The 12,842-nt window shown below is 49.5% G+C and overlaps 1 protein-coding gene across 2 annotated transcripts in view; it reads right to left on the bottom strand.

Annotated features, from left to right (window-relative positions):
- Nucleotides 1-7,110, bottom strand: part of KIF3C (kinesin family member 3C) — a 132,181-nt gene extending 125,071 nt beyond the window's left edge. For both annotated transcript variants that reach the window (XM_040348217.1, XM_040348218.1), the window contains exon 1: nucleotides 5,235-7,110. In XM_040348217.1, coding sequence (XP_040204151.1) covers nucleotides 5,235-6,644 — 1,410 coding nt within the window. In that variant the 5' untranslated portion in view covers nucleotides 6,645-7,110. The remainder of the gene's footprint in view (nucleotides 1-5,234) is intronic.
- Between the last annotated feature and the right edge of the window lie 5,732 nt (nucleotides 7,111-12,842).

Genomic DNA, 12,842 nt, shown 5'->3' with positions numbered 1-12,842 from the left:
CCACAACCGGCGCACCTTCAAAGACTTGTTAAAAGTGATCTAGAATCGCCCGAGAGCCCTTCGCCAGCTCTAAAATCCAATGCCAAGCAGAACACGAGCTTGCTTTAACGCCGCAGGGACTGGCGCCCTCCAGCTGTGACAAGCGTGTAAACCGCCCACACAAAATTGCGAGTGGGAACGCGCGTTCTCTTTACTCAAACTGTGAACGGGGGGCCTTAGCACTACTTAAAGCCTGCCGAAGCCAGCTAGCAGCTTGTTTAAAGTGACAGTCAGCACTCCCATTAAGATCTATGTAAACCTTAACAATGAACTATTCTATTCTTTAGTATGTTAACGATACCATTGAAAACATTTTATTATATTTGCTCGATAATGCGAGGAAAAAAAATATAGCTTGTAGAGCCCAGTGCTGCCATGTACAGTGCTATCCCAAGCGTTGTTATCAGTCCTGCAACGTTCATCTGTTCAAACTGTGAACTACAGAACGCCTCTTACGGCTCGTTCTTACATGAAGCAGCCTTTTCCACCCTTTTGAAGCGCAATCGACAGTGGGTCAGGTCAGGTGATAAGTCACCTCCTCGCTGCTTTTTTGAGCCTATTTATGCCACAATGCACGTTGCTGCAGAGTGTTGCGGCACGGCCCCATTAACTTTAATGGGTCACACTCAGCGGCAGTAATGCTCGCCAAATGCAGCGGGGATTACATTTTTTGCTGCAGCGACAATGCTTTGCCTTATGGTTATGGCAAAAATGAAAGCCCTTTGCATTTGGGGGGGGCTGTACTGCCGCTGAATGTGACCTATTAAAGGGGTGGTTCACCCTAAAAACTACTTTTTATTATTACACTGGCCCCCCACATTACAATACGATTAAGGCTCTTATTTTTTTTTTGATGCTGTACATACCTTTGTACAGCATATTCACCCGTGGCTTCGGGGTTGCGAGTCCCACGGGAGTGGGCGTTCCTAACATGTCTGTGATTGACGTTTTGACCAAAAACGAGCTCCCCCCGTCGCGTAAGCCGCGTCACGATTGGCGAAAGGAGCCGAACGGCGGTGCGCATGCGCAGTATAGCGCCGACTCGCCGTTCGGCTCCTTTCGACAACCGTGACACGGCTTACGCGACGGGGGGGAGCTCGTTTTTGGTCAAAACGTCAATCACAGACATGTTAGGAACGCCCACTCCCGCGGGACGCGCAACCCCGAAGCCACGGGTGAATATGCTGTACAAAGGTATGTACAGCATCAAAAAAAAGATAATAGGCTTAATCGTATTGTAATGTGGGGGGCAAGTGTAATAAAAAAAAGTAGTTTTTAGGGTGAACCACCCCTTTAACGTTAATGGGACAATGCCGGTGTACAGCCCTAAACGGCTGCAATTCTTTGTTTAGGTGGGTGGTCAGGGGGCAGTAAAAACCACGGCTGCCTGCTTTTACCACTCCCTGGCTGCTGGTCTGAATGAGACTTAAGGCCGGGTTCAAACTGTCTCCGCATGCGGTGCGTGCTGGTTCACGTCCGATTTCAGCCGGAATTTTGGGCTAAAATCAAACCTGAAACGCACCAAAAAAGGCACGCGTTTTTCCGGCACACCGCACCGGATCCGCTGGGGAGATATGTGAACCGGCTCCATAGAGAGCCAGTCACATTCTCCTGCTATGCGAATTGAATGCGTGGAAACACGCATTCAATTTGCATAGGTGTGAACCCGGCCTAAAACACTTCCTTTCCAATCACCCTAGGAGAGGAAGTGTGTTCTTGGCGGGATCACCAGGTGGAAATCTAGGGGAAAAATGTCTGAAAAAACGAATGTTAAAGGGGTAGTAAACTGCACACAGAGCCCCGCAGCATTGTGACGGCTCCCCGGTGCCCATCTTCACCTGGTCTTCCTTCCGGGTTTGGGGGCGCCGTGATGACGTCACTCCCATGCATGTGGAGCTCAGAGCTCTGAAGGTGATGTCATATAAGGCTTACCTGTATAATAATCTATATACAGTGGAACCTCGGATTACGAGTTATGCGGTTAAAGCGGAGGTCCACACAAAAAGTGAAGCTCCGCTTTTCGTAACCCCCCTCCATTAGCCACCTTTCAGGGGGAGGGGGGGGGTGCAGATACCCGTATAATACAGGTATTTGCACTCACTTCCGAGAATAAACTCCTGCAGGAGTCAAGCCCCTTCCCGTCCCCTCGCTGTCTTCTGGGAAGCACACTGGTCCCAGGAGACACCGGGAACCAGTGAGGACGTGCCGCAAGACTCGCGCATGCGCAGTAGGGAACTGCCCAGTGATTCCCTCACCGAGGATGGCGGCGGGGGCAGCTGAGAGACGAGCGATTGCTCGGCTTTGGCTGCCGACATCGCGGGACAGGTAAGTGTCCATTTATTAAAAGTCAGCAGCTGCAGTATTTGTAGCTGCTGTTTTTTTTTTAGGTGGACCTCCGCTTTAATGAGCATTTTGAATAATGAGTAACTTTTAAAAAAAAATTCTGACTCGGTTTGTGAGTGTTGTCTCACAAAACGAGCAGAATTCAAGCTAATGGGGCATGCAGTACCGCATTTGGCCAGCGGAGCCGATTTAAACCGTTCGGAAATACTTTGAAATACTCCGTTCCCGAGCCTTTCCAAGGTTTTCAGAGTTCAGCCAAGCTGTCCCCAGGCCTTTCTGAGTATTTCCGAGGCTCTCCGGCGCCCCCCCCCCACCTCTGGTCACATGCGGTATTGCATGCCATAGAAGTCAATGTGGAACAAATTATTTTAGTTTCCATTGACTTCTATGGGGAAACTCGCTTTGATGTGAGTGCTTTGGATTACAAGCATTCTCCTGGAACGGATTATGCTCGTAATCCAAGGTACAGCAAATATCTCCTAAACTTGCACTGTTTAGGAGATGTTTGCTGTACCTACAGGTAAAGCCTTATTATAAGCTTACCCGTAGGTCCAAGTTAAAAAGTGGACTCTACTACCACTTTAGGGGCCTGCATCTATGGGCTTTTATCGATGGTATTGGTTTGACATCAGCTTGAGATGCTTCTAAGATCTTTCAGAATTCATTGACAGGTGCAAAAAAGGTGACGTTGACCTCTTTCTGATCGCAGGTTTTGCATTTCCACAGAATTGTATAGAAATGCAAATCCCGTCTAATGTGAACCAAAGCCTATCAACCCTAAAGCAGCCACCGTATCTAAGGACTAATAAGTGGCAATAAATTACATTTTTTAAGTTTGCTTTGAAGGCTTGAACAAAGCTATTTTGAGGCTTGCTTGTAGGTTTCCGGATACAGCGGAACCTTGGATTCAGAGCATAATCCGTTCCAGGAGAATTCTCGTAATCCAAAGAATTTGCATATATCGACGCGAGTTTCCCCATAGAAGTCAATGGAAACACATTGACTTCAATGGCATGCAATACCGCATGTGGCCAGAGGTGGGGGGGGGGGTGCCCCCGGAGAGCAATCGGAAAGGTCAGAGGACAGCTCGGCTGACCTCGGGAACAGAGTATATTCGAACGGCTCCGATCGGCTCCAGCGCCCCCACACATCAGGCCAAATGCGGTACTGCACACCCCATTAGCTTGAATTATACTCATTTTACAAGACAACACTTGCAAACCGATTTAGAATTGAAAAAATAAAGTTGCTCGTCTTTCAAAACGCTTGTGAACTGCGTTACTCGTAAACCGAGATTCCACTGTACTTTGTAATGGCTTTCTTTACAGTCTGATCTTTCTACTGTATAGGCAAGGCCTAAAACCATGGTGGGACTTATCGTATCTCAGCCATGGTGAAACTTATCTCTCAGCCATGGTGAAACTTATCTCTCAGCCATGGTGGACTTATCTTATCTCAGCCATGGTGGGACTTATCGTCTCTCAACCATGGTGGGACTTATCGTCTCAGCCATGGTGGGACTTATCGTCTCTCAGCCATGGTGGGACTTATCGTCTCTTAGGCCCCGTACACACGACCGGTTTTCTCGGCAGAATTCAGCAAGAAACTCGATGGAGACGTATTCTGCCGAGAAAACCGGTCGTGTGTACACTTTTCGCCGAGAAACCCGTCGGGAAACTCGTCGAGCCAAAAAGAGAGCATGTTCTCTATTTCCTCGTTGGGCAATGGGAACATTTGGCTCGACAAGTTTTTTGACAGCCAAACAAGGAACTCGACGGGGGAAAACGATGTGTTTCGCCCGTCGAGTTTCTCGGTCGTGTGTACGCGGCCTCAGCCATGGTGGGACTTATCGTCTCTTAGCCATGGTGGGACTTATTTCTCAGCCATGGTGGACTTATCGTCTCTCAGCCATGGTGGGACTTATCGTCTCTCAGACATGGTGGGACTTATCTCTCAGCCATGGTGGGACTTATCGTCTCTTAGCCATGGTGGGACTTATTTCTCAGCCATGGTGGACTTATCGTCTCTCAGCCATGGTGGACTTATCGTCTCTCAGCCATGGTGGGACTTATCGTCTCTTAGCCATGGTGGGACTTATTTCTCAGCCATGGTGGACTTATCTTATCTCAGCCATGGTGGGACTTATCGTCTCTTAGCCATGGTGGACTTATCGTCTCTTAGCCATGGTGGACTTATCGTCTCTTAGCCATGGTGGGACTTATTTCTCAGCCATGGTGGACTTATCGTCTCTCAGCCATGCTGGACTTATCGTCTCTCAGCCATGGTGGGACTTATCGTCTCTCAGCCATGGTGGGACTTATCGTCTCTCAGCCATGGTGGGACTTATCGTCTCTCAGCCATGGTGGGACTTATTGTCCCACCATGGCTGAGAGATAAGTCCATGTAAGAAAAGAAATGGCTGTCCATCCAGGAATTCCAATTGCCTTTTATTGTTCAAAGTGATAACACCAAAGACACCAACACAAGGTCACACATACATCTTGTGCTTAATCATGATTAAGCACAAGATGTATGTGTGAAACGTGTCTACATGACCTTGTGTTGGTGTCTTTGGTGTTATCCCTTTGAACAATAAAAGGCAATTGGAATTCCTGGATGTGCAGCCATTTCTTTTCTTACAAGTTTCCCACAGAGGCGGGCCGGGGCTGGCACTCTACGAGACATTCCACCTCAGGTTATCATCATACACCTAGAGCAGCGGCTCTTTTTCTTTGTATATTGGCTTATCTCAGCCATGGTGGACTTATCATTTCTTAGCACAACTATCACCTTGCCACACAAATACATTGTATAATGAAGTATTAATTGTGTCTATATTGAAAAAGATCTACCTTGAATTTCACCGCCAGCATCTCTGTTGCTTTCTGCTCCTTTGTTAAATCTTCCATCATCTTCTCCTTCTCTTCAATCAGCTTCATCTTTTCTTCCTCCAACAAGCTGTGGTCCTCCTGGATAGCGGCTTTCTCCTGCTGCAACCTCTCTTGTTCCTTCAAGTAGCTCCCTACATTCTTCTCTATGAGGTTGTCGTCATTCTCCTCCTCGGCCTCCGTATCCGGATTAGTCTCCCCATCCACCGACTTTTTCCTGCGACTGTTCCGCCGGCGCTTTTTACTAAGCATCCCCCTTTTTTCAAGCTGGGCCTTCAGCCTGGCGATCTCTTCTTGGAATTCCCTCAGCAGAGTGTCCTTGGGGTCCTCATTAATTTTTGGCTTGTTCTTGATGTTCTTAGCCCTGTTGGCAAACCTGAGAGTGGACAAGGTTTCGTCGTAGTGGTGGGAGACTGGGCCCAAGGTGGCCACCATGATGGTTTTAGCATTGCCACCTAGAGAGTCTTGTAAAAGACGGGTTAGTTTGGAGTCTCTATAAGGAATGTGGGTGCTGCGCCCATCCACCAGCGCTGATATAACGTTACCCAAGGCTGATAGAGAAAGGTTGATTTTTGAAGCTTCCTTGGGCCTATCTCCATTCATTCCTGTTTTGCTTTGTCTTTCGCTACCAGCCAAGTCCACCAGGTTGAGTTTCCCAACTCGGATGTGTTCCTGCCCATCCACACCCAGTTCGCTGCACTCTATAGTGATAACAAAGATGGTGTGGGACCTGGAACTGTGCTCATTCATGTTTGTGGAGGCCACTGACCGAGCCTGGTTACCTAAATTCATAACGTGTTCGATCTCCTTCACGTTCTTGGTCACAAAGGAAGACAGGTCCTTAATATATACTCCGCTTTCGGGATTCTCCTTGAGTTCTAACTTCTTGTTCTGGTCTTTACATAAGAGGTCTCGGATTTCCTCCTGATAGATCTCCAGGTAAGACGCCCTCACCAAGTATTGCTGGTTTTGGGATCGGGAGATATGGGTGAAAATGTGGTCAAAAGAATTCGGGATCACCCCTTTTTTATCTGACTCGGCCCAGCAACCCTGCATGGTGTAGGTCTTGCCGGTGCCGGTCTGTCCGTAGGCGAATATGGTGCCGTTGAACCCTTGCAAGACGGAATCGATGAGGGGCCTGACCGTCTCATCGTATAAGTCCGTCTGCTTGGAATTGGCATCGTACACGGCATCAAAAGTAAACGTCTTTGGCAGTTCCCCGGGGTTCGCCCTCGGACTCCGAATGGTCACCTGCCCCAGTTTGACATCCATAGCCACTATCCTGTCGTAGCCAGCCGCCTCTTCTTTCCTGCTGATTGGGCGGCATCTTACCACCACCTTCAGGGCTTCGCTGCTCTTGGTTTTACTGCACATCTTGCTCCCCTCCCCTTCTGCGTCTCCTCTGTTGTGATCTTGTTTATTTCCGAGGAGGGCACCTAGGAACGCAGAGCGGTACCCTCAGACGCTGACATTCACCCGTCTATCCGCAATACGTTCCTTCCTCACCCTCTCCCTCCACAGCTGGATCCCACGCCTTCAGTAATCCCTTGGTAGCATCTCTCCGTCAACAGCAGAGCATCCATTGGAGCATCGTTCCTCCAGATGCGGATTTCAGGTGTCAGGATGAAGCTGCTTCCAGCCTTCGAGGCGATGTCCTGGCGCGATGGTGTCAGCTGCAGATTGGGGTGGCTAATCCTCTTTTGATGTTCATGAGAGGCAGCTGGAAACGCCTAGTCTCTTCTGGGGCTGTGGATGCTCATTCATTGCTCTGCGGCCGCCGCTGTCTGTGGGAGAATGACAGGGGAAAACAGAGGCTGAGGATGGGGCGGGGTCTGGGAATGATGCTGTGGACAGAGGAGACGGAGGAGGAGGAGGAGGAGGAGGAGGAGGAGGGGGAGATGCCTACACTGGCTGACACAAGCACTCAGATAACACAACACACTAAGCTGCAGCACTTTTCTCTATCAGAGGCAACCCAACAGGAGGATGACCTCAGCCCCACGGGAGGCAGCCTGATCTTATCCTGCTCTGGAATTCTGGGGGATGTAGTTCCCAAGCTGATAAGATCCCTAATGCCGGCTCATTATACACGTCCTGCCTCTGAGCCACAGATTACGAGAATTCAAACATCAAGGGATATGTCCGATAAAAGCTCCATTCCTTTTTCATGTTTTCCAATGCATTTTCCCCTCTTTTTCTTTCCTTCACCTGGGGACATGTGCGTTTGGGTGCATCTCAGTGCGTTTTTCATGTTTTCCAATGCATTTTCCCCTCTTTTACTTTCCTTCACCTGGGGACATGTGCGTTTGGGTGCATCTCAATGCGTTTTTGATGTTTTCCAATGCATTTTCCCCTCTTTTACTTTCCTTCACCTCGTGACATGTGCGTTTGGGTGCATCCCAGTGTAATTTTGATGTTTTCCAATGCATTTCCCCCCTCTTTTTTTCCTTCACGTGGGGACATGTGCATTTGGGTGCATCCCAGTGCGTTTTTGATGTTTTCCAATGCATTTTTCCCTCTTTTACTTTCCTTCACCTGGGGACATGTGCGTTTGGGTGCATCCCAGTGCGTTTTTCATGTTTTCCAATGCATTTCCCCCTCTTTTACTTTCCTTCACCTGGGGACATGTGCGTTTGGGTGCATCTCAGTGCGTTTCTGATGTTTTCCAATGCATTTTCCCCTCTTTTTTCCTTCACCTGGGGACATGTGCGTTTGGGTGCATCTCAGTGCGTTTTTGATGTGTTCCAATGCATTTTTCCCTCTTTTACTTTCCTTCACCTGGGGACATGTGCGTTTGGGTGCATCGCAGTGTGTTTTTAATGTTTTCCAATGCATTTTCCCCACTTTTTTCCTTCACCTGGGGACATGTGCGTTTGGGTGCATCCCAGTGCGTTTCTGATGTTTTCCAATGCATTTTCCCCTCTTTTTTCCTTCACCTGGGGACATGTGCGTTTGGGTGCATCCCAGTGCGTTTTTCATGTTTTCCAATGCATTTTCCCCTCTGTTTTCCTTTACCTGGGGACATGTGCGTTTGGGTGCATCCCAGTGCGTTTCTGATGTTTTCCAATGCATTTTCCCCTCTTTTACTTTCCTTCACCTGGGGACATGTGTGTTTGGGTGCATCCCAGTGCGTTTCTGATGTTTTCCAATGCATTTTCCCCTCTTTTTTCCTTCACCTGGGGACATGTGTGTTTGGGTGCATCTCAGTGCGTTTTTCATGTTTTCCAATGCATTTTCCCCTCTTTTTTCCTTCACCTGGGGACATGTGCGTTTGGGTGCATCCCAGTGCGTTTTTCATGTTTTCCAATGCATTTTCCCCTCTTTTTTCCTTCACCTGGGGACATGTGCGTTTGGGTGCATCCCAGTGCGTTTTTCATGTTTTCCAATGCATTTTCCCCTCTTTTTTCCCTTCACCTGGGGACATGTGCGTTTGGGTGCATCTCAGTGCGTTTTTGATGTTTTCCAATGCATTTTCCACTCTTTTTTCTCCTTCACCTGGGGACATGTGCGTTTGGGTGCATCTCAGTGCGTTTTTGATGTTTTCCAATGCATTTTCCCCTCTTTTACTTTCCTTCACCTGAGGACATGTGCATTTGGGTGCATCCCAGTGCGTGGAGCAGATACCTATATAATACAGGTATTTTGCTCCTACTTCCGGGCATAGATACCCAAGCCAACCACGGGTATCTACGCCACTTTTAGCGCATTCTCTCCCCCCCCTGCTGTCTTCTGGGAGACACATGGGTCCCAGAAGACAGCAGGGACCAGTGAGATAGCGCAGCGCGAGTCGCACATGAGCAGTAGGGAACCAGGAAGTGAAGCCTTATGGATTCAATTCCTGATTCCCTTACCGAAGATGGCGTCGGCAGAACCCGAGAGCCGAGCGATAGAGCGGCTTCAGGGGCCGACATCGTGGGCGTCCAGGACAGGTAAGTGTCCTTATTTTAAAAGTCAGCAGCTGCAGTATTTGTAGCTGCTGACTTTAAAAAAAAAAAAAAAAAAATTGGCGGAACTCCACTTTTAATGTATTTTTGTGCCTCTGCGTTTTTGGAAAGGGTCAGGAACTTTTTTTCAGGTGCGTTTTTGGTTTAATAGACCTCAATGGAGACGCTGCAGAAAAGCGTGGACTGCGTTTTTTACCGCGATTTCGCCATGGTCTGGGTTTTGCATTTTTTAATCTGCCCAACAACAAATTTGCCCACAGAAAAAAGCACAAAAATTTGTGGCAAAATTGCGGTAAAAAAATGCAAAAAGCACTGCAGAAATGCTCTTAAGCAACATGCATAGATGTGAACCGAGCCTTAGGCTCCATTCCCACCTGAGCGATCCGAATTGCAGGTGAAATCGCGGGAAGCTTGTGTGATGCCCTTACTTCTTAATGGCCTCCTAATCGCAATGCGATTTTGGCGCGATGAATTGTGGAAAATTGCAACGTGCGGCACTTGTCCTTTGAAAAGGAGCAGGAGCTTCTTACGAGGGACAGCGTCACGCGTTGCCTAAGGCTCCGTTCACACCTGAGCGATCCGAATTTCAGATAGAACTGCCGCAATTCTGCCCACGATTCAAAATCGTGGCAAATCGCAAGGGCGCTTGTGTGATGCCATTACTTTTTAAGGGCACCCAATTGTGCGATTTTTGTCGGGATTGTCACACGATAAACCGATCTGTAATCGTGGCAAATCGCAACGTTTGATACTTCAAAAAAAAAGCTCCTCTTTGTCGCGAGTTACGATCTGCCGCGATTGCAGTGTGATTTATTTCCGGCAAAATCGCACCGCAATTGGGGCGCTATTAAGGAGTAATGGCATCGCAGAAGCATCCCGCAATGTGCTGTAAATCGCTAAGGTGTGAATGGAAGCAGTTCACACCACAAAAACGCACTCCAGATCAGTTTCGAATGCATTTCTGCATGTGCGTTTTTTATAGGTTTTTTTTTTCTTCCAATGTACCAGGGTCCGGTGCGTTCTTGATGCGTTCCAGTACAGTTCAGTGCAGGAAAAATGCAGCATGCTCTGGCCAGTTCACACCACATGCAGTCCTGTGCATTTTCTTTTCTTCATCAAAAACGCATGGATAGTAGGTTATATGGTTTCCAATGGCATAATTCACACCAGTGCTTGGATGCACAGGAACGCATCAAAAACGCATCAAAAATGCACCGTGTACAGTAAAAAAAAAACAAAAAAAAAAAACAGCATCTGGAATGCATTCGGAAACACATCAAAAATGCAACGGAACTCACCAAAAACGTGTTAATTCCCAGTTCACACCACAAAAACGCACTCCAGATCTGTTATAGATACGTTTCTGTATGCATGTTTTTAATGCGTTCCGGTGTGCGTTTTTCGTGCGTTTCTGGATGCATTCCAAATGCTTTTTTTCTTCTTTTCTCCTGTTTTTTTTTCTCACTGTACTAGGGTCCAGTGTGTTTTTGATGTGTTTCATTGTGTTTCAGTGCCTTTTTAATGCATTGCAGTGCGGTTCAATGCGTTTTTGATACGTTCTAGAGCAGGGGTGGGCAATTATTTTTTCGATGGGGCCACATGAGAAACTAAAAATATTTTGGAGGGCCGGGCCAAAAGGCTAAACTCAATACTGCATAAAATCAATTGTATTTCTTTATAAAAAACAGTAAATATCATTGTTGGAAAACTGGGGGACAGAGGCTGGGGACATGACACAGGAGGGGGAAAGAGGCTGGGGACATGACACAGGAGGGGGACAGAGGCTGGGGACATGGCACAGGAGGGGGACAGAGGCTGGGGACATGGCACAGGAGGGGGACAGAGGCTGGGGACATGACACAGGAGGGGGAAAGAGGCTGGGGACATGACACAGGAGGGGGACAGAGGCTGGGGACATGGCACAGGAGGGGGACAGAGGCTGGGGACATGGCACAGGAGGGGGACAGAGGCTGGGGACATGGCACAGGAGGGGGACAGAGGCTGGGGACATGACACAGGAGGGGGACAGAGGCTGGGGACATGACACAGGAGGGGGACAGAGGCTGGGGACATGCCACAGGAGGGGGACAGAGGCTGGGGACATGACACAGGAGGGGGACAGAGGCTGGGGACATGACAGAGGCTGGGGACATGGCACAGGAGGGGGACAGAGGCTGGGGACAGGCAGCCACTGTTTAATCAATAACAATTGATTAAACAGTGGCTGCATGTGATGGCACAGTGGCTGCGTGTGATGGCACAGTGGTTGCGTTTGATGGGCACAGTGGCGACAATTGATGGCACAGTGGCTGCGTGTGATGGGCACAGTGGCAACAATTGATGGCACAGTGACTGCGTGTGTTGGCACAGTGGCTGCATGTGATGGCACAGTGGCTGCGTGTGATTGGCACAGTGGCTGCGTTTGATGGGCAGAGTGGCTGCGTGTTATTGGCACAGTGGCTGCGTGTGATTGGCACAGTGGCTGCGTGTTATTGGCACAGTGGCTGCGTGTGATTGGCACAGTGGCTGCGTTTGATGGGCACAGTGGCTGCATGTGATTGGCACAGTGGCTGCGTGTGTTGGCACAGTGGCTGCGTGTGATTGGCACAGTGGCTGCATGTGATTGGCACAGTGGCTGTCTTTGGGAACAGTGGCAACAATTGATTGCACAGTGGCTGAGTGTGATGGGAACAGTGGCTGCGTTTGATGGGAACAGTGGCTGCGTGTGATTGGCACAGTGGCTGCGTGTGATTGGCACAGTGGCTGCGTGTGATTGGCACAGTGGCTACGTGTGATTGGCACAGTGGCTGCGTGTGATTGGCACAGTGGCGACAATTTATGGTGGCGAAGTGGATGCGTGTGTTGGCACAAGTGGCTGCGTGTGTTGGCACAAGTGGCTGCATGTGTTGGCACAAGTGGCTGCGTGTGATGGGCACAGTGGCTGAGTGTGATTGGCACAGTGGCTGCGTGTGATTGGCACAGTGGCCGCGTGTGATTGGCACAGTGGCGACAATTTATGGTGGCGAAGTGGCTGCGTGTGTTGGCACAAGTGGCTGCATGTGTCGGCACAAGTGGCTGCATGTGTTGGCACAAGTGGCTGCGTGTGATTGGCACAGTGGCTGCGTGTGATTGGCACAGTGGCTGCGTGTGATTGGCACAGTGGCTGCGTGTGATTGGCACAGTGGCGACAATTTATGGTGGCGAAGTGGCTGCGTGGGTTGGCACAAGTGGCTGCGTGTGTTGGCACAAGAGGCTGGGGACATGGCACAGGAGGGGGACAGAGGCTGGGGACATGGCACAGGAGGGGGACAGAGGCTGGGGACATGGCACAGGAGGGGGACAGAGGCTGGGGACATGACACAGGAGGGGGACAGAGGCTGGGGACATGACACAGGAGGGGGACAGAGGCTGGGGACATGCCACAGGAGGGGGACAGAGGCTGGGGACATGACACAGGAGGGGGACAGAGGCTGGGGACATGACAGAGGCTGGGGACATGGCACAGGAGGGGGACAGAGTCTGGGGACATGACACAGGAGGGGGACAGAGGCTGGGGACAGGCAGCCACTGTTTAATCAATAACAATTGATTAAACAGTGGCTGCATGTGATGGCACAGTGGCTGCGTG

This window comes from Rana temporaria, chromosome 4 (genome assembly GCF_905171775.1).
Source record: "Rana temporaria chromosome 4, aRanTem1.1, whole genome shotgun sequence".
Taxonomy (NCBI): Eukaryota; Metazoa; Chordata; class Amphibia; order Anura; family Ranidae; genus Rana; species Rana temporaria.
The sequence above is the reverse complement of the archived record's forward strand: the minus strand, read 5'-3'. Positions and strand labels throughout refer to the sequence as shown.